This window comes from Corvus moneduloides, chromosome 1 (genome assembly GCF_009650955.1).
Source record: "Corvus moneduloides isolate bCorMon1 chromosome 1, bCorMon1.pri, whole genome shotgun sequence".
In the NCBI taxonomy this organism is placed as follows: Eukaryota; Metazoa; Chordata; class Aves; order Passeriformes; family Corvidae; genus Corvus; species Corvus moneduloides.
The window spans coordinates 165,512,604-165,539,048 of NC_045476.1; the positions used below are offsets into that span (position 1 = coordinate 165,512,604).

General features: G+C 53.1%; 9 protein-coding genes across 10 annotated transcripts in view; 6 read left to right on the forward strand and 3 right to left on the reverse strand.

The window, feature by feature from the left end:
* LOC116435628 (feather beta keratin-like) overlaps positions 1 to 26,445 on the reverse strand; it is a 79,026-nt gene that overhangs the window by 29,959 nt on the left and 22,622 nt on the right. Inside the window, exon 2 of one of the 2 annotated variants that reach the window (XM_032092119.1) lies at positions 21,572 to 22,345. The exons of the other annotated variant lie outside the window; for it this stretch is intronic. Within the exon in view, the coding sequence (XP_031948010.1) occupies positions 21,990 to 22,345 (356 nt within the window). The 3' untranslated portion in view covers positions 21,572 to 21,989. Of the gene's footprint in view, positions 1 to 21,571; positions 22,346 to 26,445 lie in introns of those variants that run through there. 2 annotated transcript variants of the gene reach the window in all.
* LOC116435750 (feather beta keratin-like) lies at positions 190 to 1,055 on the forward strand. Its single transcript, XM_032092321.1, has 2 exons — positions 190 to 248; positions 444 to 1,055. Exon 2 carries the CDS (start codon positions 464 to 466, stop codon positions 797 to 799), a length of 336 nt encoding a protein of 111 aa, XP_031948212.1. The 5' UTR covers positions 190 to 248; positions 444 to 463; the 3' UTR covers positions 800 to 1,055.
* LOC116435832 (feather beta keratin-like) lies at positions 2,578 to 3,863 on the reverse strand. The gene has a single exon (XM_032092439.1). It carries the CDS (start codon positions 3,819 to 3,821, stop codon positions 3,486 to 3,488), a length of 336 nt encoding a protein of 111 aa, XP_031948330.1. The 5' UTR covers positions 3,822 to 3,863; the 3' UTR covers positions 2,578 to 3,485.
* On the forward strand, positions 6,101 to 6,849 carry LOC116435717 (feather beta keratin-like). Its single transcript, XM_032092260.1, has 2 exons — positions 6,101 to 6,142; positions 6,337 to 6,849. Exon 2 carries the CDS (start codon positions 6,357 to 6,359, stop codon positions 6,690 to 6,692), a length of 336 nt encoding a protein of 111 aa, XP_031948151.1. The 5' UTR covers positions 6,101 to 6,142; positions 6,337 to 6,356; the 3' UTR covers positions 6,693 to 6,849.
* LOC116435915 (feather beta keratin-like) lies at positions 9,725 to 10,250 on the forward strand. Its single transcript, XM_032092588.1, has one exon. It carries the CDS (start codon positions 9,740 to 9,742, stop codon positions 10,073 to 10,075), a length of 336 nt encoding a protein of 111 aa, XP_031948479.1. The 5' UTR covers positions 9,725 to 9,739; the 3' UTR covers positions 10,076 to 10,250.
* On the reverse strand, positions 12,248 to 13,329 carry LOC116435738 (feather beta keratin-like). Its single transcript, XM_032092293.1, has 2 exons — positions 13,263 to 13,329; positions 12,248 to 13,070 (listed from the first exon to the last, which is right to left on the reverse strand). Exon 2 carries the CDS (start codon positions 13,048 to 13,050, stop codon positions 12,715 to 12,717), a length of 336 nt encoding a protein of 111 aa, XP_031948184.1. The 5' UTR covers positions 13,051 to 13,070; positions 13,263 to 13,329; the 3' UTR covers positions 12,248 to 12,714.
* Positions 15,325 to 16,073, forward strand: LOC116435743 (feather beta keratin-like). The gene is made up of 2 exons (XM_032092308.1): positions 15,325 to 15,366; positions 15,561 to 16,073. The coding sequence occupies exon 2, from the start codon at positions 15,581 to 15,583 to the stop codon at positions 15,914 to 15,916; it is 336 nt and encodes a 111-aa protein (XP_031948199.1). The 5' UTR covers positions 15,325 to 15,366; positions 15,561 to 15,580; the 3' UTR covers positions 15,917 to 16,073.
* LOC116435907 (feather beta keratin-like) lies at positions 18,931 to 19,444 on the forward strand. Its single transcript, XM_032092564.1, has one exon. The coding sequence runs from the start codon at positions 18,969 to 18,971 to the stop codon at positions 19,302 to 19,304; it is 336 nt and encodes a 111-aa protein (XP_031948455.1). The 5' UTR covers positions 18,931 to 18,968; the 3' UTR covers positions 19,305 to 19,444.
* Positions 24,589 to 25,417, forward strand: LOC116435852 (feather beta keratin-like). The gene is made up of 2 exons (XM_032092495.1): positions 24,589 to 24,691; positions 24,887 to 25,417. Exon 2 carries the CDS (start codon positions 24,907 to 24,909, stop codon positions 25,228 to 25,230), a length of 324 nt encoding a protein of 107 aa, XP_031948386.1. The 5' UTR covers positions 24,589 to 24,691; positions 24,887 to 24,906; the 3' UTR covers positions 25,231 to 25,417.

A 26,445-nucleotide genomic window follows, 5' to 3' on the forward strand; every position in this document is an offset into this window, starting at 1 on the left:
CCGCCAAGGTCAGATGGGCACAGACTCAAGGGCAGAACATGAAACTAGAGAATTTCAGGAACGAAAACACTCCCCACCTCATGACTCACCAGGCTGGGACAGGCAAAAGCTGCTGCCTCCAAAATGCCCCAAGGCCATGGGACAAGGCTGTCCCGCCCCTCCACAACCAGCATAAAAGCCTGCCCAGAGCCTCTCTCCCTCACACACTTCTCTTCACACCTTCTCCTCCTTCTCCTGCTGACAACCAGGTGAGTCTCAAGCCCCTACCCCTCATGCCCCTGCACCCCCAGGCCCCTCTCTGCCAGGACACACAGCCCCAGCCTCAGCAGCCCTCACACCCTCCCCACAGCCCCGCAACAGACTCCACACTCCCTCACCCTCCTGCATCACCACCCCGCACAGACCCACACCCCTGCCCTGCCTCACTCCCCTCTCTCTTCCAGGGATCCTCCACACCACACCCATGGCCTGCTACAACCGCTGCCAGCCCTGCGGACCCACCCCGCTGGCCAACAGCTGCAACGAGCCCTGTGCCCTGCAATGCCAGGACTCCAGCGTTGTCATCCAGCCTTCCCCTGTGCTGGTCACCCTGCCAGGACCCATCATGACCTCCTTCCCCCAGAACACCGCCGTCGGATCCACCTCCTCGGCTGCCGTGGGCACTGAACTCAGTGTGCAGGGACAGCCCATCTCTGGTGGATTTGGTGGCTTTGGCTATGGCCTTGGCTATGGCCGTGGATTTGGCTATGGGCTGGGAGGCCTGGGCTGCTATGGCAGAAGGGGTGGCTACATCTGCTAAGGGCCCTCAGCACCACGCCTAACACCACCAGCTTGGGGGTCTGGCAACAGTTCCTGCAAGCAAAGTACCTCAGCTGATGATCTCCCTGCTTGTATGTCACTCTGGATTCCTTCTTTCTCCTGTCTGTTCTTTTTTTTTTTGCCTCAATAAAGTTTTCCTGCAGCAAAGCCTGAGATGCCTCATTGTCTTTTTGAATTCCAATGAGCTCACATCCACACCCAGCACAATGCCAGACAGGCCATTGGTCTGGATGGAAAAGAACCACAACACCTCTCTTAGCAAAGATATCAACACCAGTAACAACCAAGACAGGCACTGGAAGCAGGGGAGCAGGGGACACCTTCCAGAACATGACACAAACCTAGGACCCACTACGCTTTGACGCATCCATGCTCTCCTGTGCATGGCTCTGGCAAAGTCTCTCTCTGGCAGCACACACTTGACAAAATCTCTTCCCGGCGGGACCCTTGAAGCCGCCCAGCAAACAGGAGGAACACCATCATCCACTTGAGCACGAGCTCCGGAGTTCAAGTGCTTCATTCTCCTCTGCTCAAGCAAAGTATGCAAGGGCAGCATTTCCAGAACCATGGCCAGCTCAGTTTTGGATCTCCCACGACAGAAACTCCATCCGCTTTTCCACACTGTGACCACTCTCACACTCAAAGATTCTTTGGCCTTCTTTGCCCATGGAATTCCATCTGTTTTCACTTGTGCTCTTCCCCCTTGTGTGTGCACTGCTGAGAACAGCCGGGCTCCCTCAACTTCAATCCCTGCCATCAGGGATTTGCACACGCTGATGACACCCTCCTGTCCATCCTTGTCCCCTGGGAGTCTCAGCTCTCTCAATCCTCTAGGAATGATTCTCCAGCCATTTCAGTATCTTGGTAGCCCTGATCTAGACTTGCTTCACTAAGCCTTTGTGCTTCTTTCCCTGGGCAGCCCAGAACTGCCCACACCACCTCACACGGGACCCCACCAGTGCGCTAAAGAGAGGAAAGGCCACTTCTCCCAACTTCATGACAAGAACTGTCTGAAACCTATCTCGGGCAGTGGTGATGCCTTTTCAAGGAAGGAAAGGATTGAGACCTTGTGGTCCCTTTGCTCTCCACCAGCACCACAGGGTCCTGCTCAGCAAAGCATCTTTCCAGCCTCAGCCCCCTGCATGACCTGGGGCCCAGTGCCATTCCTGACCAGATGAAGAACTTCATATTTCCCTTGCTTGAACTTCAGGAGATTCCTTTAACCCTCAGTCTCCACGTCCCTCTCACTTGTGGCACAACCATCCATTGCCTCAGCCGCTCCATCATCTGCCAACTTGCTGATGGGACAACAGTCCCACTGCCCATGTCATTGGTGAGGATGTTGAACAGGATTGGCCCCACGGATACAACTCTTGACCTACTTCCCTTGAGACTTGCCTCTATTGGCCCTTTGGGCCACTGATCTGCAGCCTCTGGGCACAGCCCCTTAGCCACTCGCAGCCCACTCACTGCACTCTCAGGAAACCCAGACTTGCTCGGCTGCTCTGGGAGTGGAGAATGGCAAGGAGCCTCAAAGGCTTCACAAAAGGGTTGACTTCAACAGCAGCCACAGCTCTCTCCTCATGCCCAGGCCGAGTCACTGGGACAGAGCTGACACAGAGCTCAGACAAGCACCATTTCCTGAACAGAAATCCTCCAAGAGGAGTGGCCTCAGCCCTGGGCACTTGCCACGACTCAAGACCCCAAAGACCTGGCTCACTGCTCCCCTGCTGCCACTCTCATTTGGCCCCTGCTCCCTTGCACATGTGCCACCGACCTTCCTGGAATCAGTTCAGCAGGAAAAGACCCTTGAAATTGAGTCCAACTGTTAATGCAGGACTATGAAATCCACCACTAAACAGCCAGATCTTAGAAACCTTTTTCTTGAAAAAGATCTAAATTTAAAATATAAAGTTTAACCTTTCCCTCAACACTACCAAGACCACCACTTACCCATGTCCCCAAGTGACACATCTACAGGGATATTAAATCCCTGCAGGGATGATGACTCCACCACTACCCTCTGCAGTCTGTGACAGGAATGACAACCATCTCCATGAAGGAATATTCCGTAATATCCAACCTAAACTTCTCCTGGAGACACTTGGACTCTGGATTCCTGCTCTCCTATGGGGCACTAAAAGGGAAACAAGTTTCACACCAACTTCATTACGACCTCCATTCAGATAACAGACATCTGTAGTTGTCATGCAAGAAAAACTTTATTGCGACAAAATAGTGAAAAGCAGGAGCAGTCAGTGGAAGGTAACTGGGCTGAGGTGCAATCAGGGCAACCATCAGCCGAGGTCCTTTGCTTGCAGTAGGTTTGGCCAGAGCATCACAGCCTTCCTGCCCCACACTGGGAGCAGTCCATTGGAGGTGCCCAATGGTCTCTGGCTTGGGAGAAGGGGTTTGCAGCAGAGGGGACTGGACAGAGCCAAAGGGGCGATGCAGAGCAGCCAGTGGAAGAAAAGGAAGAAGGGAGATGGGCCATGCTTGCAGGCAGCCCAGGCTGGCCCCTTGGCTGCCGCCTTGCTTGGTGGCCTGAGAGTAGGAGCTGGAAGCGCTGAGCACGTTTGAGAGTCTCGGCCCAGAGAGGCGCCTTCAATGCCTGAGATGTGTTCCAGGGAGTGGATGGTCGGTGTCAAGGGTGGTGCTGAGAGTCTTTAGCAGATGTAGCCACCCCTTCTGCCATAGCAGCCCAGGCCTCCCAGCCCATAGCCAAATCCACGGCCATAGCCAAGGCCATAGCCAAAGCCACCAAATCCACCAGAGATGGGCTGTCCCTGCACACTGAGTTCAGTGCCCACGGCAGCCGAGGAGGTGGATCCGACGGCGGTGTTCTGGGGGAAGGAGGTCATGATGGGTCCTGGCAGGGTGACCAGCACGGGGGAAGGGTTGATGACAACGCTGGAGTCCTGGCATTGCAGGGCACAGGGCTCGTTGCAGCTGTTGGCCAGCGGGGTGGGTCCGCAGGGCTGGCAGCGGTTGTAGCAGGCCATGGGTGTGGTGTGGAGGGTTCCTGGAAGAGAGAGGGGAGTGAGGCAGGGCAGGGGTGTAGGGGTTGAAGGGGCGGTGATGCAGGAGGGTGAGAGAGTGTGGAGGCTGTTGTGGGGCTGTGTGGAGGTGTGAGGGCTGTTGAGGCTGGGGCTGAGCGTGCTGGAAGAGAGGGGCCAGGGTGCAGGAGCAGGAGGGTCAGGGGCTTGAGGCTCACCTTGTTGTCAGCAGGAGCAGAAGGAGAAGGTGTCCGAAGAAGTGTGTGGGGGAGAGAGGTGCTGGGGCCAGCTTTTATGCTGGTTGTGGAGGGACGGGACAGCCTTGTCCCGTGGCCTTGGGGCATTATGCAAGCTGAAGCTCTTGGCTGGCCCAGTTGGTGAGTCATGAGGTGGGGAGTGTTTTCCTTCACAGAATTCTGCAGTGTCATGACCGGCTCCTGAGGCCATGTCCATCTGACCTTGGCGGCCGCTTTCATGGATTGGTATTAGGGACGATTTGATTGTTCAATATGTGACAGGTCAGGATGAATAAACAACCAGAGCACAGCAGAGTTGCGATATCATCACTGAGGTAATTTTGTGGCACTGGTGTGCTGTGTTTTGTGGGTGCATTTTGAAGACTGGGACTCTGTTCTTTGCCACTGGATTTCCATCAGTCATTGTGTTGCACCCAGGAATGCTGAGGGAGCTGCTGATGTCCTGGGGAGGTCACTCTGCAATTGCTTGGAAATGTTATAGCACGTAGGAGTGTTCCTATGGATGGAAGGGAGCTCATGGTCTTGTGTCCTAAATGGGATCAAGAGAGAGGATCTGGAAAAGTAGAGGCTGGCCTGGTTGAACTTGTTCTGGTGTCACGGTCCATTCAGGTTTCTCATCTTTACACGACATGTCGTATTCTGTCATTTAAAGCGTATTCCTTGTCCTCATTAAGAAATCCATTATACAAAGAACCAGCTCGGCTTGATCCCTTTTTTCCCAGGTTGGTCTGTCATGTCAATTTGTTTATTCCACATTCAAGCCATAAGGTTTCATATCTCATATCCTTTTAGTCTTAATAATCTCTTCTTGCTAGCAAAACCCAGTAATTACTAATGGTTGGTCAGCGTGGTCCTCTTCCCTCCTCTGCCATGGTGTGGGCGTTGCTGTGTGGAATTCTGCAACTCCATGTCCTTCTTTTGAGGCCATGTCCATCTGACCTTGGAAGGAGATTTGAAATGTCTTAGAGGTTAAAGGCAGGTGTTGACGGCGTGTGTCATGGTGGGCTGAAGATGTTACCAAAGCTTTAGGGGCATAGGGTGTGATCAGTGAGGTCACCCCATGGCATTGGTGTGTTCTGGTTTTCAGGAGCACTGTGAAGAGGGGTCCTGAACCATCACATCACTGTCAGGCTGGTCTGGCTTTGCAGGAGCACTGCTTGTGAGGAACTGCTCTTTCCATGCTGTTCTCTGCCTCCCCACCATGCTGCCAACACTCAGAGCCTGTCTGTATTCCTAGCCTTTCCTGTTGGAGATGGGAAAGCAATCCCTGTGATTTAGCAAGGCCTCCCATGCTCCCCAAAGTCTTGTGTTGGTTCATCCCGCAGCACTTGTCTCAGCTGGGACCAGCAAGGTCACACTGTGGAGTCCCAGTGCTGGACTGTGACTGACCCATGGAAAGGAAAAATGGTGAAGGATAAGGAGAGCAAGACACATGAAAAGCACAATTCCCCATCCATTTGTTAATCCACCCTTCAAACCCATGTGCCGGTGCTTTAGAAAGGTTGAGGGAGTGGACTGTCCTGGTCCCCACCACTGGTGGGGCCCCACACTGGAACATGGATATGGAAATGATTGACCAAGAACACGACAGGGAGACCATGACACTGATGGGACTGGGGTATCCGCAAAATGAGGAGAAGCTGAGAGAGCTGGGAGTTCTTCCAGGCAAGAGAGAATAATTCAAACGGGATCTGGTGTCAATATGCCATGGTAGGACCTCACTGACAATACCCCAATTCTCCTAAGATTTGGCTGAATCTTCCACATGTCCTAATGTCATAAACAAGATAATGGTCACCAATTCTCCAGATTAAGAGGTTCTGCCACCAAGGTCAGAGGGACACAGCCTCAAGGGGAGAGCACAGAATTGCAGGATTGCATGAATGAAAACACTCCCCAGCTCATGACTTGCAAGGTTGGGCCAGCCAAGAGATGCTCCTCCAAAATGCCCCAAGGGCAGGGCCCAAGGCTGCCCTGCCCCTCCACAACCAGCATAAAAGCTGTCTCAGTGCCTCTCTCCCTCACACGCTTCTCCTCACGCCTTCTGCTTCTGCTCCTGCTGACAACCAGGTGAGCCTCAAGTCCCCGAACCTCCTGATCCTGCACCCCCAGGCCCCTATCTTCCAGCACGCTCGATCCCAGCCTCAGCAGCCCTCACACCTCCCCACAGCCCCACAACAGCCTCCACACTACCTCACCCTCCTGCATCACTGCCCCTCACACCCCCACACCCCTGCCCTGCCTCACTCCCCTCTCTCTTCCAGGGACCCTCCACACCACACCCATGGCCTGCTACAACCGCTGCCAGCCCTGCGGACCCACCCCGCTGGCCAACAGCTGCAACGAGCCCTGTGCCCTGCAATGCCAGGACTCCCGCGTTGTCATCCAGCCTTCCCCTGTGCTGGTCACCCTGCCAGGACCCATCATGACCTCCTTCCCCCAGAACACCGCCGTCGGATCCACCTCCTCGGCTGCTGTCGGTAGTGAACTCAGTGTGCAGGGACAGCCCATCTCTGGTGGATTTGGTGGCTTTGGCTATGGCCTTGGCTATGGCCGTGGATTTGGCTATGGGCTGGGAGGCCTGGGCTGCTATGGCAGAAGGGGTGGCTACATCTGCTAAGGACCCTTGGCACCACCCTTGACACCACCAACTTGGGGCTCTGGCAACAGCTCCACCTTGCCTGGTGGTTGCCCTACTTGCTCCTCACACTGGATCCCTTCTTCTTTCTCCTGTCTTCTCATTCTTTTGCCTCAATAAAGTTGTCCTGCATCAAAGACTGAGACGCCCCCTGTTCTTTTGTAATTCCAGTCATCTCACATCCTCACCAAGCACATTTCACAGCTCAACAAGACATTGGGGTATGTGCAACAACACCTTCCCTCACAGATATGTAAAAACAACTAATAAAACAGTCTGGCAAAGGAAGCACAGGATGGGACACCTGCCGGAACATGACACAAACCCATCACCTGATGCACCAAAGCTCTCTCAGGCACACCTCTGGTAAGGCTTTCATGTCAGTACACACTTGATGAACTCTCTTCCCCACCAGGACTCTTGAACCCTCCCAGCAAACTCTTCCACTTGGCCAGAAACTCTGGAGTGCAAGTGCTTCAACTCCCCTGCTCAAGCAAGAGCAGGATTTCCAGGACCATGGACAGTTTAGTGCTGGACCTCCCAGGAAAGGCACTCCAACACCTCTTCCACTCTGTGGCTTCACAATGAAAGATTTTTGCCTTCTTTAGCAATTGCATTCCATCTGTTTTCCCTTTGCTCTTTCCTTCTCTTCCTGCATGTGTGCACTGCTGAGAATAGCCCGGCTCCCTCGACTTCATTCCCTGCCATCAGGAATTTGCACACACTGATGACACCCCCCTGTCCACCCTTGTGCCCTGGGAGTCCCAGCTCTCTCAGTTTCTCCTCTACAAATGATTCATCAGCCTCTTTGGAATCTTGGGGGTCCTGAACTGGTCTTGATTCACTAAATCGACTCCATTTTCCCACTGCGGACTCAAAGGCTGCCCACAACACCTCACATGGGACCTCACCAGTGTTCAGGAGACACCAAGAGTCACCTCCCACTGCCTCATTACAACACTTCTCCCCAGTTCTGATCTGGAGACTGGGAGTCCCTTTTCCCACAATGATACAGGGACACCTCCTGCTCCATTTCTTCTAACTCAGAACCACAAAGGCTTTTTCAGAGAAGAAAACAATTGTTCCAACTGATACCCAGACATTCCTTCCTAACTGGGATGACTCCTCCCAAGAAAAAGCACTTGGCATCTGCCCATGCTGAGCTCCAGCAAATGTCCAGAACCCATCAGGTTTTCAGTGTTGGCCCAGTGGATCCAACTCCTGGGCTGCAGCACTGGAGCCTGGCTTCCATCAGGACTTCGGGACACTGACCACAAGCCTCCAGGTCCAGCTCTTCAGACATTTCTCAGGCCACTATGCTAGGCACTGACACAACCTGGACTTGCCTGGCTTGTTGGGGACCATGCAATGTTCTCCTCCAACAACCCTGGGCAACCTCCTAATCCTCATTCAGACAATCCCAAGTGGCCTCAGACCATGGCAATCAGCCCAAGTGAAGACCCAAAAGGCCCTGGATATCAAAGCCTTTGGGGCAAGAGTCTCATCACCCAAGCACCCACTGAGCATGTCCAAACAAAAAGGTGAGGTCTGATGTCAGGCTTTGCCAACTGGGATAAATGCATGGACGGATGGAAGGCAATGGAAGGTGCAACACCTCCTCCTTGGCACAGCTGCAAAGTCCAGACCAGCCAGTCAGCACTGTGAAAAATTGGGGGTAACTTTTCAGAAGGCACCCACAAACCATGGCACACAAGGTGACCTCAGTGATGACATCCCACCTCTCCAAAGCTTGGGTCACATCTTCAGCCTCCCCTGACGTGAACCATCAACAAAAGAATTTGACCTCTTAATACTTGCAATTAAAAGTTGCCGCCACAGGTGCACAGGGCCTCAGGAGCAGGACATGGAATTGCCCAATTCCACAAATACACACACACCTACCTCATCAGAGAAGGACAGTGGAGCTCACTGATGGTCCGTTAGTAATTACCGGTTGTTTGCATACAGGAACACAACATTAACAATTACAGGTTATGAGTTATGAAACTTGTGGCTTGAATGCGGAATAAGTGAATTGATGTCACAGCCAGCCCGGGAAAAAAAGGGATCAAGCCCAGTTTGTTGTTTGTTTATTGGATTTCTTAACAAGGTCAAAGAATGCAGTTTAAATGGCAGAGTACATTGTCATGTAAACTTGAGAAATCCAAATGGATCATAACGCTGGAACAAGTTCAGCCTAAATAACCTCCCCTTTTAAATATCCTCTCTCTTGATCCCATTCAAGACACAAGGGCATGAGTTCTTTTTCATCCATCAGGAAGCATTCCCAGACACCAGGAGCTTTCTGAGAGATTGCAGAGCGACCTCCCCGGGACATCAGCAGATCCCTCAGTGTACCTGGGGGCAACACAGAGACTGATGGACATCCAGTGGCACAGAAGAGGGGCCCAGTCTTCACAGGGCACGCACAAACCACAGCACACCAGAGCCACAACATGACATCACTGATGACATTGCAAATCTCCAGGGCTCTGGTTGTTTATTCAGCCCTCCTTGACACACATTGAACAATCCAATCCTCCCAAACACCAACTCATGAAAGCTGCCGCCAAGGTCAGATGGGCACAGACTCAAGGGCAGAACATGAAACTAGAGAATTTCAGGAACGAAAACACTCCCCACCTCATGACTCACCAGGCTGGGACAGGCAAAAGCTGCTGCCTCCAAAATGCCCCAAGGCCATGGGACAAGGCTGTCCCGCCCCTCCACGACCAGCATAAAAGCCTGCCTAGAGCCTCTCTCCCTCACACACTTCTCTTCACACCTTCTCCTCCTTCTCCTGCTGACAACCAGGTGAGTCTCAAGCCCCTACCCCTCATGCTCCTGCACCCCCAGGCCCCTCTCTGCCAGGACACACAGCCCCAGCCTCAGCAGCCCTCACACCCTCCCCACAGCCCCGCAACAGACTCCACACTCCCTCACCCTCCTGCATCACCACCCCTCACAGACCCACACCCCTGCCCTGCCTCACTCCCCTCTCTCTTCCAGGGACCCTCCACACCACACCCATGGCTTGCTACAACCGCTGCCAGCCCTGCGGACCCACCCCGCTGGCCAACAGCTGCAACGAGCCCTGTGCCCTGCAATGCCAGGACTCCAGCGTTGTCATCCAGCCTTCCCCTGTGCTGGTCACCCTGCCAGGACCCATCATGACCTCCTTCCCCCAGAACACCGCCGTCGGATCCACCTCCTCGGCTGCTGTCGGTAGTGAACTCAGTGTGCAGGGACAGCCCATCTCTGGTGGATTTGGTGGCTTTGGCTATGGCCTTGGCTATGGCCGTGGATTTGGCTATGGGCTGGGAGGCCTGGGCTGCTATGGCAGAAGGGGTGGCTACATCTGCTAAGGGCCCTCAGCACCACGTTTAACACCACCAGTTTGGGGCTCTGGCAACAGTTCCTGCAAGCAAAGCACCTCAAGCTCATGGTCTCCCTGCTTGTACGTCACTGGATTCCTTCTACTTCTTTCTCCTGTCTATTCTTTTTTTTGCCTCAGTAAAGTTTTCCTGCAGCAAAGCCTGAGATGCCTCATTGTCTTTTTGAATTCCAATGAGCTCACATCCACACCCAGCACAATGCCGGACAGGCCATTGGTCTGGATGGAAAAGAACCACAACACCTCTCTTAGCAAAGATATCAACACCAGTAACCACCAAGACAGGCACTGGAAGCAGGGGAGGAGGGGACACCTTCCAGAACATGACACAAACCTAGGACCCACTACGCTTTGACGCATTCATGCTCTCCTGTGCATGGCTCTGGCAAAGTCTCTCTCTGGCAGCACACACTTGACAAAATCTCTTCCCGGCGGGACTCTTGAACCCGCCCAGCAAACAGGAGGAACACCATCATCCACTTGAGCACGAGCTCCGGAGTTCAAGTGCTTCATTCTCCTCTGCTCAAGCAAAGTATGCAAGGGCAGCATTTCCAGAACCATGGCCAGCTCAGTTTTGGATCTCCCACGACAGAAACTCCATCCGCTTTTCCACACTGTGACCACTCTCACACTCAAAGATTCTTTGGCCTTCTTTGCCCATGGAATTCCATCTGTTTTCACTTGTGCTCTTCCCCCTTGTGTGTGCACTGCTGAGAACAGCCGGGCTCCCTCAACTTCAATCCCTGCCATCAGGGATTTGCACACACTGATGACACCCTCCTGTCCATCCTTGTCCCCTGGGAGTCTCAGCTCTCTCAATCCTCTAGGAATGATTCTCCAGCCATTTCAGTATCTTGGTAGCCCTGATCTAGACTTGCTTCACTAAGCCCTTGTGCTTCTTTCCCTGGGCAGCCCAGAACTGCCCACACCACCTCACACGGGACCCCACCAGTGCGCTAAAGAGAGGAAAGGCCACTTCTCCCAACTTCATGACAAGAACTGTCTGAAACCTATCTCGGGCAGTGGTGATGCCTTTTCAAGGAAGGAAAGGATTGAGACCTTGTGGTCCCTTTGCTCTCCACCAGCAGGGTCCTGCTCAGCAAAGCATCTTTCCAGCCTCAGCCCCCTGCATGACCGGGGGCCCAGTGCCATTCCTGACCAGATGAAGAACTTCACATTGCCCTTACTTGAACTTCAGGAGATTCCTTTAACCCTCAGCCGCTCCATCATCTGCCAACTTGCTGATGGGACAACAGTCCCACTGCCCATGTCATTGGTGAGGATGTTGAACAGGATTGGCCCCACGGATACAACTCTTGACCTACTTCCCTTGAGACTTGCCTCTATTGGCCCTTTGGGCCACTGATCTGCAGCCTCTGGGCACAGCCCCTTAGCCACTCGCAGCCCACTCACTGCACTCTCAGGAAACCCAGACTTGCTCGGCTGCTCTGGGAGCGTGAAATGGCAAGGAGCCTCAAAGGCTTCACAAAAGGGTTGACTTCAACAGCAGCCACAGCTCTCTCCTCATGCCCAGGCCGAGTCACTGGGACAGAGCTGACACAGAGCTCAGACAAGCACCATTTCCTGAACAGAAATCCTCCAAGAGGAGTGGCCTCAGCCCTGGGCACTCTCCACGACTCAAGACCCCAAAGACCGGGCTCACCGCTCCCCTGCTGCCACTCTCATTTGGCCTCTGCTCCCTTGCACATGTGCCACCGACCTTCCTGGAATCAGTTCAGCAGGAAAAGACCCTTGAAATTGAGTCCAACTGTTAATGCAGGACTATGAAATCCACCACTAAACAGCCAGATCTTAGAAACCTTTTTCTTGAAAAAGATCTAAATTTAAAATATAAAGTTTAACCTTTCCCTCAACACTACCAAGACCACCACTTACCCATGTCCCCAAGTGACACATCTACAGGGATATTAAATCCCTGCAGGGATGATGACTCCACCACTACCCTCTGCAGTCTGTGACAGGAATGACAACCATCTCCATGAAGGAATATTCCGTAATATCCAACCTAAACTTCTCCTGGAGACACTTGGACTCTGGATTCCTGCTCTCCTATGGGGCACTAAAAGGGAAACAAGTTTCACACCAACTTCATTACGACCTCCATTCAGATAACAGACATCTGTAGTTGTCATGCAAGAAAAACTTTATTGCGACAAAATAGTGAAAAAGCAGGAGCAGTCAGTGGAAGGTAACTGGGCTGAGGTGCAATCAGGGCAACCATCAGCCGAGGTCCTTTGCTTGCAGTAGGTTTGGCCAGAGCATCACAGCCTTCCTGCCCCACACTGGGAGCAGTCCAGCAGAGGTGGCCAATGGTCTCTGGCTTGGGAGAAGGGGTTTGCAGCAGAGGGGACTGGACAGAGCCAAAGGGGCGATGCAGAGCAGCCAGTGGAAGAAAAGGAAGAAGGGAGATGGGCCATGCTTGCAGGCAGCCCAGGCTGGCCCCTTGGCTGCCGCCTTGCTTGGTGGCCTGAGAGTAGGAGCTGGAAGCGCTGAGCACGTTTGAGAGTCTCTGCCCAGAGAGGCGCCTTCAATGCCTGAGATGTGTTCCAGGGAGTGGATGGTCGGTGTCAAGGGTGGTGCTGAGAGTCTTTAGCAGATGTAGCCACCCCTTCTGCCATAGCAGCCCAGGCCTCCCAGCCCATAGCCAAATCCACGGCCATAGCCAAGGCCATAGCCAAAGCCACCAAATCCACCAGAGATGGGCTGTCCCTGGGCACTGAGTTCAGTGCCCACGGCAGCCGAGGAGGTGGATCCGACGGCGGTGTTCTGGGGGAAGGAGGTCATGATGGGTCCTGGCAGGGTGACCAGCACAGGGGAAGGCTGGATGACAACGCGGGAGTCCTGGCATTGCAGGGCACAGGGCTCGTTGCAGCTGTTGGCCAGCGGGGTGGGTCCGCAGGGCTGGCAGCGGTTGTAGCAGGCCATGGGTGTGGTGTGGAGGGTCCCTGGAAGAGAGAGGGGAGTGAGGCAGGGCAGGGGTGTAGGGGTTGAAGGGGCGGTGATGCAGGAGGGTGAGAGAGTGTGGAGGCTGTTGTGGGGCTGTGGGGAGGTGTGAGGGCTGTTGAGTCTGGGGCTGAGCGTGCTGGAAGAGAAGGGCCAGGGTGCAGGAGCAGGAGGGTCAAGGGCTTGAGGCTCACCTTGTTGTATGCAGGAGCAGAAGGAGAAGGTGTCCGAAGAAGTGTGTGGGGGAGAGAGGTGCTGAGACCGGCTTTTATGCTGGTTGTGGAGGGACGGGACAGCCTTGTCCCGTGGCCTTGGGGCATTATGCAAGCTGAAGCTCTTGGCTGGCCCAGTTGGTGAGTCATGAGGTGGGGAGTGTTTTCCTTCACAGAATTCTGCAGTGTCATGACCGGCTCCTGAGGCCATTTCCATCTGACCTTGGTGGCCGCTTTCATGGATTGGTATTAGGGACGATTTGATTGTTCAATATGTGACAGGTCAGGATGAATAAACAACCAGAGCACAGCAGAGTTGCGATATCATCACTGAGGTAATTTTGTGGCACTGGTGTGCTGTGTTTTGTGGGTGCCTTTTGAAGACTGGGACTCTGTTCTTTGCCACTGGATTTCCATCAGTCATTGTGTTGCACCCAGGAATGCTGAGGGAGCTGCTGATGTCCTGGGGAGGTCACTCTGCAATTGCTTGGAAATGTTATAGCACGTAGGAGTGTTCCTATGGATGGAAGGGAGCTCATGGTCTTGTGTCCTAAATGGGATCAAGAGAGAGGATCTGGAAAAGTAGAGGCTGGCCTGGTTGAACTTGTTCTGGTGTCACGGTCCATTCAGGTTTCTCATCTTTACACGACATGTCGTATTCTGTCATTTAAAGCGTATTCCTTGTCCTCATTAAGAAATCCATTATACAAAGAACCAGCTCGGCTTGATCCCTTTTTTCCCAGGTTGGTCTATCATGTCAATTTGTTTATTCCACATTCAAGCCATAAGGTTTCATATATCCTTTTAGTCTTAATAATCTCTTCTTGCTAGCAAAACCCAGTAATTACTAATGGTTGGTCAGCGTGGTCCTCTTCCCTCCTCTGCCATGGTGTGGGCGTTGCTGTGTGGAATTCTGCAACTCCATGTCCTTCTTTTGAGGCCATGTCCATCTGACCTTGGAAGGAGATTTGAAATGTCTTAGAGGTTAAAGGCAGGTGTTGACGGCGTGTGTCATGGTGGGCTGAAGATGTGACCAAAGCTTTAGGGGCATAGGGTGTGATCAGTGAGGTCACCCCATGGCATTGGTGTGTTCTGGTTTTCAGGAGCACTGTGAAGAGGGGTCCTGAACCATCACATCACTGTCAGGCTGGTCTGGCTTTGCAGGAGCACTGCTTGTGAGGAACTGCCCTTTCCATGCTGTTCTCTGCCTCCCCACCATGCTGCCAACACTCAGAGCCTGTCTGTATTCCTAGCCTTTCCTGTTGGAGATGGGAAAGCAATCCCTGTGATTTAGCAAGGCCTCCCATGCTCCCCAAAGTCTTGTGTTGGTTCATCCCGTAGCACTTGTCTCAGCTGGGACCAGCAAGGTCACACTGTGGAGTCCCAGTGCTGGACTGTGACTGACCCATGGAAAGGAAAAATGGTGAAGGATAAGGAGAGCAAGACACATGAAAAGCACAATTCCCCATCCATTTGTTAATCCACCCTTCAAACCCATGTGCCGGTGCTTTAGAAAGGTTGAAGGAGTGGACTGTCCTGGTCCCCACCACTGGTGGGGCCCCACACTGGAACATGGATATGGAAATGATTGACCAAGAGCACGACAGGGAGACCATGACACTGATGGGACTGGGGTATCCGCAAAATGAGGAGAAGCTGAGAGAGCTGGGAGTTCTTCCAGGCAAGAGAGAATAATTCAAACGGGATCTGGTGTCAATATGCCATGGTAGGACCTCACTGACAACACCCCAATTCTCCTAAGATTTGGCTGAATCTTCCACATGTCCTAATGCCATAAACCAGATAATGGTCACCAATTCTCCGGATTAAGAGGTTCTGCCACCAAGGTCAGAGGGACACAGCCTCAAGGGGAGAGCACAGAATTGCAGGATTGCATGAATGAAAACACTCCCCAGCTCATGACTTGCAAGGTTGGGCCAGCCAAGAGATGCTCCTCCAAAATGCCCCGAGGGCAGGGCCCAAGGCTGCCCCGCCCCTCCACAACCAGCATAAAAGCTGTCTCAGTGCCTCTCTCCCTCACACGCTTCTCTTCACACCTTCTCCTCCTTCTCCTGCTGACAACCAGGTGAGTCTCAAGTCCCCGAACCTCCTGATCCTGCACCCCCAGGCCCCTCTCTTCCTGCACGCTCGATCCCAGCCTCAGCAGCCCTCACGCCTCCCCACAGCCCCACAACAGCCTCCACACTCCCTCACCCTCCTGCATCACCGCCCCTCACACCCCCACAACCCTGCCCTGCCTCACTCCTCTCTCTCTTCCAGGGACCCTCCACACCACACCCATGGCCTGCTACAACCGCTGCCAGCCCTGCGGACCCACCCCGCTGGCCAACAGCTGCAACGAGCCCTGTGCCCTGCAATGCCAGGACTCCCACGTTGTCATCAACCCTTCCCCCGTGCTGATCACCCTGCCAGGACCCATCATGACCTCCTTCCCCCAGAACACCGCTGTCGGCTCCACCTCCTCGGCTGCTGTCGGTAGTGAACTCAGTGTGCAGGGACAGCCCATCTCTGGTGGATTTGGTGGCTTTGGCTATGGCCTTGGCTATGGCCGTGGATTTGGCTATGGGCTGGGAGGCCTGGGCTGCTATGGCAGAAGGGGTGGCTACATCTGCTAAGGACCCTTGGCACCACCCTTGACACCACCAACTTGGGGCTCTGGCAACAGCTCCACCTTGCCTGGTGGTTGCCCTACTTGCTCCTCACACTGGATCCCTTCTTCTTTCTCCTGTCTTCTCATTCTTTTGCCTCAATAAAGTTGTCCTGCATCAAAGACTGAGACGCCCCCTGTTCTTTTGTAATTCCAGTCATCTCACATCCTCACCAAGCACATTTCACAGCTCAACAAGACATTGGGGTGGGGTATGTGCAACAACACCTTCCCTCACAGATATGTAAAAACAACTAATAAAACAGTCTGGCAAAGGAAGCACAGGATGGGACACCTGCCGGAACATGACACACACCCATCACCTGATGAACCAAAGCTCTCCCAGGCACACCTCTGGTAAAGTCTTTCATGTCAGTACACACTTGATGAACTCTCTTCCCCACCAGGACTCTTGAACCCTCCCAGCAAACTCTTCCACTTGGCCAGAAACTCTGGAGTGCAAGTGCTTCAACTCCCCTGCTCAAGCAAGAGCAGGATTTCCAGGACCATGGACAGTTTAGTGCTGGACCTCCCAGGAAAGGCACTCCAACACCTCTTCCACTCTGTGGCCTCACAATGAAAGATTTTTGCCTTCTTTAGCAATTGCATTCCATCTGTTTTCCCTTTGCTCTTTCCTTCTCTTCCTGCATGTGTGCACTGCTGAGAATAGCCCGGCTCCCTCGACTTCATTCCCTGCCATCAGGAATTTGCACACACTGATGACACCCCCCTGTCCACCCTTGTGCCCTGGGAGTCCCAGCTCTCTCAGTTTCTCCTCTACAAATGATTCATCAGCCTCTTTGGAATCTTGGGGGTCCTGAACTGGTCTTGATTCACTAAATCGACTCCATTTTCCCACTGCGGACTCAAAGGCTGCCCACAACACCTCACATGGGACCTCACCAGTGTTCAGGAGACACCAAGAGTCACCTCCCACTGCCTCATTACAACACTTCTCCCCAGTTCTGATCTGGAGACTGGGAGTCCCTTTTCCCACAATGATACAGGGACACCTCCTGCTCCATTTCTTCTAACTCAGAACCACAAAGGCTTTTTCAGAGAAGAAAACAATTGTTCCAACTGATACCCAGACATTCCTTCCTAACTGGGATGACTCCTCCCAAGAAAAAGCACTTGGCATCTGCCCATGCTGAGCTCCAGCAAATGTCCAGAACCCATCAGGTTTTCAGTGTTGGCCCAGTGGATCCAACTCCTGGGCTGCAGCACTGGAGCCTGGCTCCCATCAGGACTTCGGGACACTGACCACAAGCCTCCAGGTCCAGCTCTTCAGACATTTCTCAGGCCACTATGCTAGGCACTGACACAACCTGGACTTGCCTGGCTTGTTGGGGACCATGCAATGTTCTCCTCCAACAACCCTGGGCAACCTCCTAATCCTCATTCAGACAATTCCAAGTGGCCTCAGACCTTGGCAATCAGCCCAAGTGAAGACCCAAAAGGCCCTGGATATCAAAGCCTTTGAGGCAAGAGTCTCATCACCCAAGCACCCACTGAGCATGTCCAAACAAAAAGGTGAGGTCTGATGTCAGGCTTTGCCAACTGGGATAAATGCATGGACGGATGGAAGGCAATGGAAGGTGCAACACCTCCTCCTTGGCACAGCTGCAAAGTCCAGACCAGCCAGTCAGCACTGTGAGAAATTGGGGGTAACTTTTCAGAAGGCACCCACAAACCATGGCACACAAGGTGACCTCAGTGATGACATCCCACCTCTCCAAAGCTTGGGTCACATCTTCAGCCTCCCCTGATGTGAACCATCAACAAAAGAATTTGATCTCTTAATATTTGCAATTAAAAGTTGCCGCCACAGGTGCACAGGGCCTCAGGAGCAGGACATGGAATTGCCCAATTCCACAAATACACACACACCTACCTCATCAGAGAAGGACAGTGGAGCTCACTGATGGTCTGTTAGTAATTACCGGTTGTTTGCATACAGGAACACAACATTAACAATTACAGGTTATGAGTTATGAAACTTGTGGCTTGAATGCGGAATAAGTGAATTGATGTCACAGCCAGCCTGGGAAAAAAGGGATCAAGCCCAGTTTGTTGTTTGTTTATTGGATTTCTTAACAAGGTCAAAGAATGCAGTTTAAATGGCAGAGTACTTTGTCATGTAAACTTGAGAAATCCAAATGGATCATAACGCTGGAACAAGTTCAGCCTAAATAACCTCCCCTTTTAAATATCCTCTCTCTTGATCCCATTCAAGACACAAGGGCATGAGTTCTTTTTCATCCATCAGGAAGCATTCCCAGACACCAGGAGCTTTCTGAGAGATTGCAGAGCGACCTCCCCCGGACATCAGCAGATCCCTCAGTGTACCTGGGGGCAACACAGAGACTGATGGACATCCAGTGGCACAGAAGAGGGGCCCAGTCTTCACAGGGCACGCACAAACCACAGCACACCAGAGCCACAACATGACATCACTGATGACATTGCAAATCTCCAGGGCTCTGGTTGTTTATTCAGCCCTCCTTGACACACATTGAACAATCCAATCCTCCCAAACACCAACTCATGAAAGCTGCCGCCAAGGTCAGATGGGCACAGACTCAAGGGCAGAACATGAAACTAGAGAATTTCAGGAACGAAAACACTCCCCACCTCATGACTCACCAGGCTGGGACAGGCAAAAGCTGCTGCCTCCAAAATGCCCCAAGGCCATGGGACAAGGCTGTCCCGCCCCTCCACAACCAGCATAAAAGCCTGCCCAGAGCCTCTCTCCCTCACACACTTCTCTTCACACCTTCTCCTCCTTCTCCTGCTGACAACCAGGTGAGTCTCAAGCCCCTACCCCTCATGCTCCTGCACCCCCAGGCCCCTCTCTGCCAGGACACACAGCCCCAGCCTCAGCAGCCCTCACACCCTCCCCACAGCCCCGCAACAGACTCCACAGTCCCTCACCCTCCTGCATCACCACGCCTCACAGACCCACACCCCTGCCCTGCCTCACTCCCCACTCTCTTCCAGGGATCCTCCACATCACACCCATGGCCTGCTACAACCGCTGCCAGCCCTGCGGACCCACCCCGCTGGCCAACAGCTGCAACGAGCCCTGTGCCCTGCAATGCCAGGACTCCCACGTTGTCATCAACCCTTCCCCTGTGCTGGTCACCCTGCCAGGACCCATCATGACCTCCTTCCCCCAGAACACCGCCGTCGGATCCACCTCCTCGGCTGCCGTGGGCACTGAACTCAGTGTGCAGGGACAGCCCATCTCTGGTGGATTTGGTGGCTTTGGCTATGGCCTTGGCTATGGCCGTGGATTTGGCTATGGGCTGGGAGGCCTGGGCTGCTATGGCAGAAGGGGTGGCTACATCTGCTAAGGGCCCTCAGCACCACGCCTAACACCACCAGCTTGGGGGTCTGGCAACAGTTCCTGCAAGCAAAGTACCTCAGCTGATGATCTCCCTGCTTGTATGTCACTCTGGATTCCTTCTTTCTCCTGTCTGTTCTTTTTTTTTTTGCCTCAATAAAGTTTTCCTGCAGCAAAGCCTGAGATGCCTCATTGTCTTTTTGAATTCCAATGAGCTCACATCCACACCCAGCACAATGCCAGACAGGCCATTGGTCTGGATGGAAAAGAACCACAACACCTCTCTTAGCAAAGATATCAACACCAGTAACAACCAAGACAGGCACTGGAAGCAGGGGAGCAGGGGACACCTTCCAGAACATGACACAAACCTAGGACCCACTACGCTTTGACGCATCCATGCTCTCCTGTGCATGGCTCTGGCAAAGTCTCTCTCTGGCAGCACACACTTGACAAAATCTCTTCCTGGCGGAACCCTTGAACCCGCCCAGCAAACAGGAGGAACACCATCATCCACTTGAGCACGAGCTCCGGACTTCAAGTGCTTCATTCTCCTCTGCTCAAGCAAAGTATGCAAGGGCAGCATTTCCAGAACCATGGCCAGCTCAGTTTTGGATCTCCCACGACAGAAACTCCATCCGCTTTTCCACACTGTGACCACTCTCACACTCAAAGATTCTTTGGCCTTCTTTGCCCATGGAATTCCATCTGTTTTCACTTGTGCTCTTCCCCCTTGTGTGTGCACTGCTGAGAACAGCCGGGCTCCCTCAACTTCAATCCCTGCCATCAGGGATTTGCACACACTGATGACACCCTCCTGTCCATCCTTGTCCCCTGGGAGTCTCAGCTCTCTCAATCCTCTAGGAATGATTCTCCAGCCATTTCAGTATCTTGGTAGCCCTGATCTAGACTTGCTTCACTAAGCCCTTGTGCTTCTTTCCCTGGGCAGCCCAGAACTGCCCACACCACCTCACACGGGACCCCACCAGTGCGCTAAAGAGAGGAAAGGCCACTTCTCCCAACTTCATGACAAGAACTGTCTGAAACCTATCTCGGGCAGTGGTGATGCCTTTTCAAGGAAGGAAAGGATTGAGACCTTGTGGTCCCTTTGCTCTCCACCAGCACCACAGGGTCCTGCTCAGCAAAGCATCTTTCCAGCCTCAGCCCCCTGCATGACCGGGGGCCCAGTGCCATTCCTGACCAGATGAAGAACTTCACATTGCCCTTGCTTGAACTTCAGGAGATTCCTTTAACCCTCAGTCTCCACGTCCCTCTCACTTGTGGCACAACCATCCATTGCCTCAGCCGCTCCATCATCTGCCAACTTGCTGATGGGACAACAGTCCCACTGCCCATGTCATTGGTGAAGATGTTGAACAGGATTGGCCCCACGGATACAACTCTTGACCTACTTCCCTTGAGACTTGCCTCTATTGGCCCTTTGGGCCACTGATCTGCAGCCTCTGGGCACAGCCCCTTAGCCACTCGCAGCCCACTCACTGCACTCTCAGGAAACCCAGACTTGCTCGGCTGCTCTGGGAGTGGAGAATGGCAAGGAGCCTCAAAGGCTTCACAAAAGGGTTGACTTCAACAGCAGCCACAGCTCTCTCCTCATGCCCAGGCCGAGTCACTGGGACAGAGCTGACACAGAGCTCAGACAAGCACCATTTCCTGAACAGAAATCCTCCAAGATGAGGGGCCTCAGCCCTTGGCACTTGCCACAACTCAAGACCCCAAAGACCTGGCTCACCTCTCCCCTGCTGCCACTCTCATTTGGCCCCTGCTCCCTTGCACATGTGCCACCGACCTTCCTGGAATCAGTTCAGCAGGAAAAGACCCTTGAAATTGAGTCCAACTGTTAATGCAGGACTATGAAATCCACCACTAAACAGCCAGATCTTAGAAACCTTTTTCTTGAAAAAGATCTAAATTTAAAATACAAAGTTTAACCTTTCCCTCAACACCACCAAAACCACCACTTACCCATGTCCCCAAGTGACACATCTACAGGGATATTAAATCCCTGCAGGGATGATGACTTCAACACTACCCTCTGCAGTCTGTGACAGGAATGACAACCCTCACCATGAAGGAATAGTCCTTAATATCCAACCTAAACTTCTCCTGGAGACACTTGGACTCTGGATTCCTGCTCTCCTATGGGGCACTAAAAGGGAAACAAGTTTCACACCAACTTCATTACGACCTCCATTCAGATAACAGACATCTGTAGTTGTCATGCAAGAAAAACTTTATTGCGACAAAGTAGTGAAAAGCAGGAGCAGTCAGTGGAAGGTAACTGGGCTGAGGTGCAATCAGGGCAACCATCAGCCGAGGTCCTTTGCTTGCAGTAGGTTTGGCCAGAGCATCACAGCCTTCCTGCCCCACACTGGGAGCAGCCCAGCAGAGGTGGCCAATGGTCTCTGGCTTGGGAGAAGGGGTTTGCAGCAGAGGGGACTGGACAGAGCCAAAGGGGCGATGCAGAGCAGCCAGTGGAAGAAAAGGAAGAAGGAGATGGGCCATGCTTGCAGGCAGCCCAGGCTGGCCCCTTGGCTGCTGCCTTGCTTGGTGGCCTGAGGGCAGGAGCTGGAAGTGCTGAGCCTTTTTGAGAGCCTTGGCCCAGAGAGGCATCCTCAATGCTTGAGATGTGTTCCAGGGAGCGGGTGGTTGGTGTCAGGGGTGGTGCCAAGGGTCCTTAGCAGATGTAGCCACCCCTTCTGCCATAGCAGCCCAGGCCTCCCAGCCCATAGCCAAATCCACGGCCATAGCCAAGGCCATAGCCAAAGCCACCAAATCCACCAGAGATGGGCTGTCCCTGGGCACTGAGTTCAGTGCCCACGGCAGCCGAGGAGGTGGATCCGACAGCGGTGTTCTGGGGGAAGGAGGTCATGATGGGTCCTGGCAGGGTGACCAGCACAGGGGAAGGGTTGATAACAACGCTGGAGTCCTGGCATTGCAGGGCACAGGGCTCATTGCAGCTGTTGGCCAGCGGGGTGGGTCCACAGGGTTGGCAGCGGTTGTAGCAGGCCATGGGTGTGGTGTGGAGGGTCCCTGGAAGAGAGAGGGGAGTGAGGCAGGGCAGGGTTGTGGGGGTGGGAGGGGCGGTGATGCAGGAGGGTGAGGGAGTGTGGAGGCTGTTGTGGGGCTGTGGGGAGGTGTGAGGGCTGCTGAGGCTGGGGCTGAGCGTACTGGAAGAGAAGGGCCTGGGGGTGCAGGAGCAGGAGGATCAGGGACTTGAGGCTCACCTGGTTGTTAGCAGGAGCAGGAGGAGAAGGCGTGAGGAGAAGTGTGTGAAGGACACAGGTGCTGGGTCAGTTTTTATGCTGGTCTTGGAGAGGCAGGACAGCCTTGTCCCATGGCCTTGGGGCATTTTGCAGGTAGCAGCTCTAGCATTGCCCAGCCTCGTGAGTCATGATATTGGGAGTGTTTTCCTTCCTGCAACTCTGCAATTCCATGTCCTTCCCTTGAGGCTGTGTTCTTCTGACCTTGGCAGGACCTCCTGGTTGAGAGAATCGGTGACCAATGTCTTTCTGTTGGTGGCACATGTCAGGACACATAGAAGATTTAATTATAGATTTGGAGAACTGCAGACTCAACACTGAGGTCATGCCATGGCGTATTGACAACATCTCCTATCTCCATACTTGTCTCCTGCCTGAGCAAAATTCCAGCTCCCTAGTTCCTTCTCATTTTAACGATGTTCTGGTTCCATCAGTGTCATGGTCTCCCTGCATCGCTCTTGGTCACCCATGTCCTTTTCCTTGTTCCACTGTGGAAGCCCACCAGTCATGGGTGAAAGGATGAACACTACCCTCAGCCTGCTTGTATTTCTTTTCCTAATCCTGTCCTGGTAACTGCTGGAGGGTTTTTTGCAGCAAAGGCTACATGGCCAAAGGCTGGATTAATCAATGGATGAGGATTGTTCTCGTCACGTGTCTTGTTCTCCTTATCCTTCACCACGTTTCCTTTCCATGGGTCAGCCAGAGCCCAGCACTGGGACCCCACAGTTTGACCTTGCTGGGCCCAGATGAGATGAGCGTTATGGATGAACCAACACAGGACTTTGAGCAGCATGGGAGGCCTCCCTATATCCCAGGGATTGCTTTCCCATCTGCAATGGGAAATGCCAGGCCCATAGAAAGACATGGAGAGATGGCAACATGGTGGGGAGGGAGACAAGGTGATGAAAGGAGCAGTCCCTCACAAGCAGCACTCTTGCAAATCCCTGACCAGCCTGACAGAGCTGTGATGGTTTGGGACCCATCTTCACAATGCACTCACAAACCACAGAACATGAGTGCCCTGGGGAGACCTTACTGATGACTCCCAACCTCTCCAAAGTTTTGGCCACATCTTCAGCTTGCCCTGACAAGGCCATCAACAGCAGCCTTTAACCTCTAATACTTGCATTTAAATATTGCTATCAATTCAGATGGGCAAGACCTGAAGAAAATGGCTTTGAATCACAGAATTCCATAAAGAAACACCAGCACCATGACACAGGAGGAAAGAGAAGCTCACTGACCATCCACTAACAATTAGCTTTCTCTAAGAGGAAGAAAATATTAAGAATTTGAGGTTATAAATTATGAAACCATGTGGCTTGAATGCAGAATAAGAGAACTGATGTCACAGCCCAGCCTGGGCAAACAAGGGTTTGTTGTTTGTTTTTTGGACTTATTAATGAGGTCAAGGTATATGCTGGAAATGACAGTGTATGCTGTCGTGTAGATTTCAGAAATCCAAATGGACCATAACACTGGAACAGGTCCAGCCTGAACAGCCTCTCATTTTAAAAATCCTCTCTTTTGATCCCATTCAAGGCACAAGGCCATGAGCTCTCATCCGCCCATCAGGAAGTGCTCCCAGGCACCAGGAGCTTTGCAAGCTGTTGCACAGTGACCCCCCAGGACATCAGCAGCTCCCTCAGCATTCCTGGGTGCAACACAGTGACCGACGGACATCCAGTGGCAGAGAAGAGGAGCCCAGTCTTCACAAGGCAACCACAAACCACAGCACACCAGTGCCACAAAATGACATGATGCCACAATGATGACATTGCAAATCTCCAGGGCTCTGGTTGTTTATTCAGCCCTCCCTGACACACATTGAACAATCCAATCCTCCCAAACACCAACTCATGAAAGCTGCCGCCAAGGTCAGATGAAAATGGCCTCAAGAGCAGAAAATGGAATTGCACAACTGCATGAAGGAAAACACTCCCAATATCATGACTCACAAGGATGGGCAGGCAAGAGCTGCTGCCAAAAAAATGCCACAAGGCCACGGGACAAGGCTGTCCCACCCCTCCACAACCAGCATAAAAGCCTGCCCAGAGCCTCTCTCCCTCACACACTTCTCCTCACGCCTCCTCCTTCTGCTCCTGCTGAAAACCAGGTGAGCCACAAGCTCCTGACCCTCCTCCTCCTGGACCCCTTGGCCCCTCTCTGCCAGCACATTTGGTCCCAGCCTCAGCAGCCCTCACGCCTCCCCACAGCCCCACAACAGCCTCCACACTCCCTCACCCTCCTGCATCACCACCCTCTTCAACCCCCACACCCCTGCCCTGCCTCACTCCCCTCTCTCTTCCAGGGACCCTCCACACCACACCCATGGCCTGCTACAACCGCTGCCAGCCCTGCGGACCCACCCCGCTGGCCAACAGCTGCAACGAGCCCTGTGCCCTGCAATGCCAGGACTCCCGCGTTGTCATCCAGCCTTCCCCTGTGCTGGTCACCCTGCCAGGACCCATCATGACCTCCTTCCCCCAGAACACCGCCGTCGGATCCACCTCCTCGGCTGCTGTTGGCAGTGAACTCAGTGCCCAGGGACAGCCCATCTCTGGTGGATTTGGTGGCTTTGGCTTCGGCCTTGGCTATGGCTATGGGCTGGGAGGCCTGGGCTGCTATGGCAGAAGGGGTGGCTACATCTGCTAAGGGTCCTTGGCACCACCCCTGACACCACCAGCTCGGTGCTCTGGCAACAGCTCCTGCAAGCAAAGCACCTCAGCTGATGGTCGCCCTACTCGCACCTCACAACAGATTATTTCCACTTCTTTCACCTGACTTCTCATGCTCTCACATCAATAAAGTTTCCCTGCATCAAACCTGGGACGCCTCCTTATCTTTTTGGTTTCCAATGGTCTCGCATCCTCACACAGCACATTCCTGAGTTCAACAGGCCACTGGGGTTATGTGGAACAGGGCAGCAACACTTTCCCTCACATACTTGGCAAAACAACTAATAACAAAGTCTGGCATAGGAAGCACATGAGGGGACATCTCCAGGAACATGTCACACCCCTCAACTGCTACACCAAAGGCTTTGACACAACAATTCTCTCCTGGGCACTAAACTGCAAAAGGCACTCCATGTAGGCACACACTTGACAAACTCTCTTCCCACCGGGACTCTTGAAACCTTCCAGCAAAGAGAGAAACAACTTCAACCACTTGGCCAGGAACTCTGGACTGCAAGTGCTTCAACACCCCTGCTCCAGCAAGACCAACAGGAGCAGCATTTCCAGCACCACGGAAAGTTCATGTTTTCATCTCCCAAGACAGAGACTCCACCACCTCTTCCACTCTGCAGCCACCCTCACAATGAAAGATTCTTGTCTTTGAATGAAAGATTCTTTGCCCATGGAATTCCATCTCTTCTCACTAGTGCCCTTGCTCTCTTGCCCTGCATGTGTGCACTGCTGAGAACAGCCAGGCTCCCTCAACTTCAATCCCTGCCATCAGGGATTTGCACACACTGATGACACTATCCTGTCCACCCTTGTCCCCTGGGAGCCACAGCTCTCTCAGATCCTCATCTAGGAAACATCTTCCAGCCCCTTTTGTATCTGGGTGGCCCTGGGGCACTGGTCTCACCGGGGAGCCCAGAACTGCCCTAAACACCTCACATGGGACCTCACCAGTGCTGAGCAGACACAAAGAGTCACCTCCCACTGCCTCATCACAACACTTTTCCAAATCCTGCCCTTGAATCTCGGTATCTCTTTCCCCACAGGGGTACAGGGACGCCTTCTGCTCCATTTCTTCTCAGCCATAATGACAAAGGCTTTTTTGGAGAAGAAAACAATTGCTCCAAACGATACCCAGATGTTCCTTCCTACTTGGCATGACTTCCTCCTTTCTCCCAAGAAA

What these genes read in the sequence shown, in the direction of transcription:
- LOC116435750 (XM_032092321.1), top strand. Translation starts at nt 464, where the DNA reads ATGGCCTGCTACAACCGCTGCCAGCCCTGCGGACCCACCCCGCTGGCC.
- LOC116435832 (XM_032092439.1), bottom strand. Translation starts at nt 3,821, where the DNA reads ATGGCCTGCTACAACCGCTGCCAGCCCTGCGGACCCACCCCGCTGGCC.
- LOC116435717 (XM_032092260.1), top strand. Translation starts at nt 6,357, where the DNA reads ATGGCCTGCTACAACCGCTGCCAGCCCTGCGGACCCACCCCGCTGGCC.
- LOC116435915 (XM_032092588.1), top strand. Translation starts at nt 9,740, where the DNA reads ATGGCTTGCTACAACCGCTGCCAGCCCTGCGGACCCACCCCGCTGGCC.
- LOC116435738 (XM_032092293.1), bottom strand. Translation starts at nt 13,050, where the DNA reads ATGGCCTGCTACAACCGCTGCCAGCCCTGCGGACCCACCCCGCTGGCC.
- LOC116435743 (XM_032092308.1), top strand. Translation starts at nt 15,581, where the DNA reads ATGGCCTGCTACAACCGCTGCCAGCCCTGCGGACCCACCCCGCTGGCC.
- LOC116435907 (XM_032092564.1), top strand. Translation starts at nt 18,969, where the DNA reads ATGGCCTGCTACAACCGCTGCCAGCCCTGCGGACCCACCCCGCTGGCC.
- LOC116435852 (XM_032092495.1), top strand. Translation starts at nt 24,907, where the DNA reads ATGGCCTGCTACAACCGCTGCCAGCCCTGCGGACCCACCCCGCTGGCC.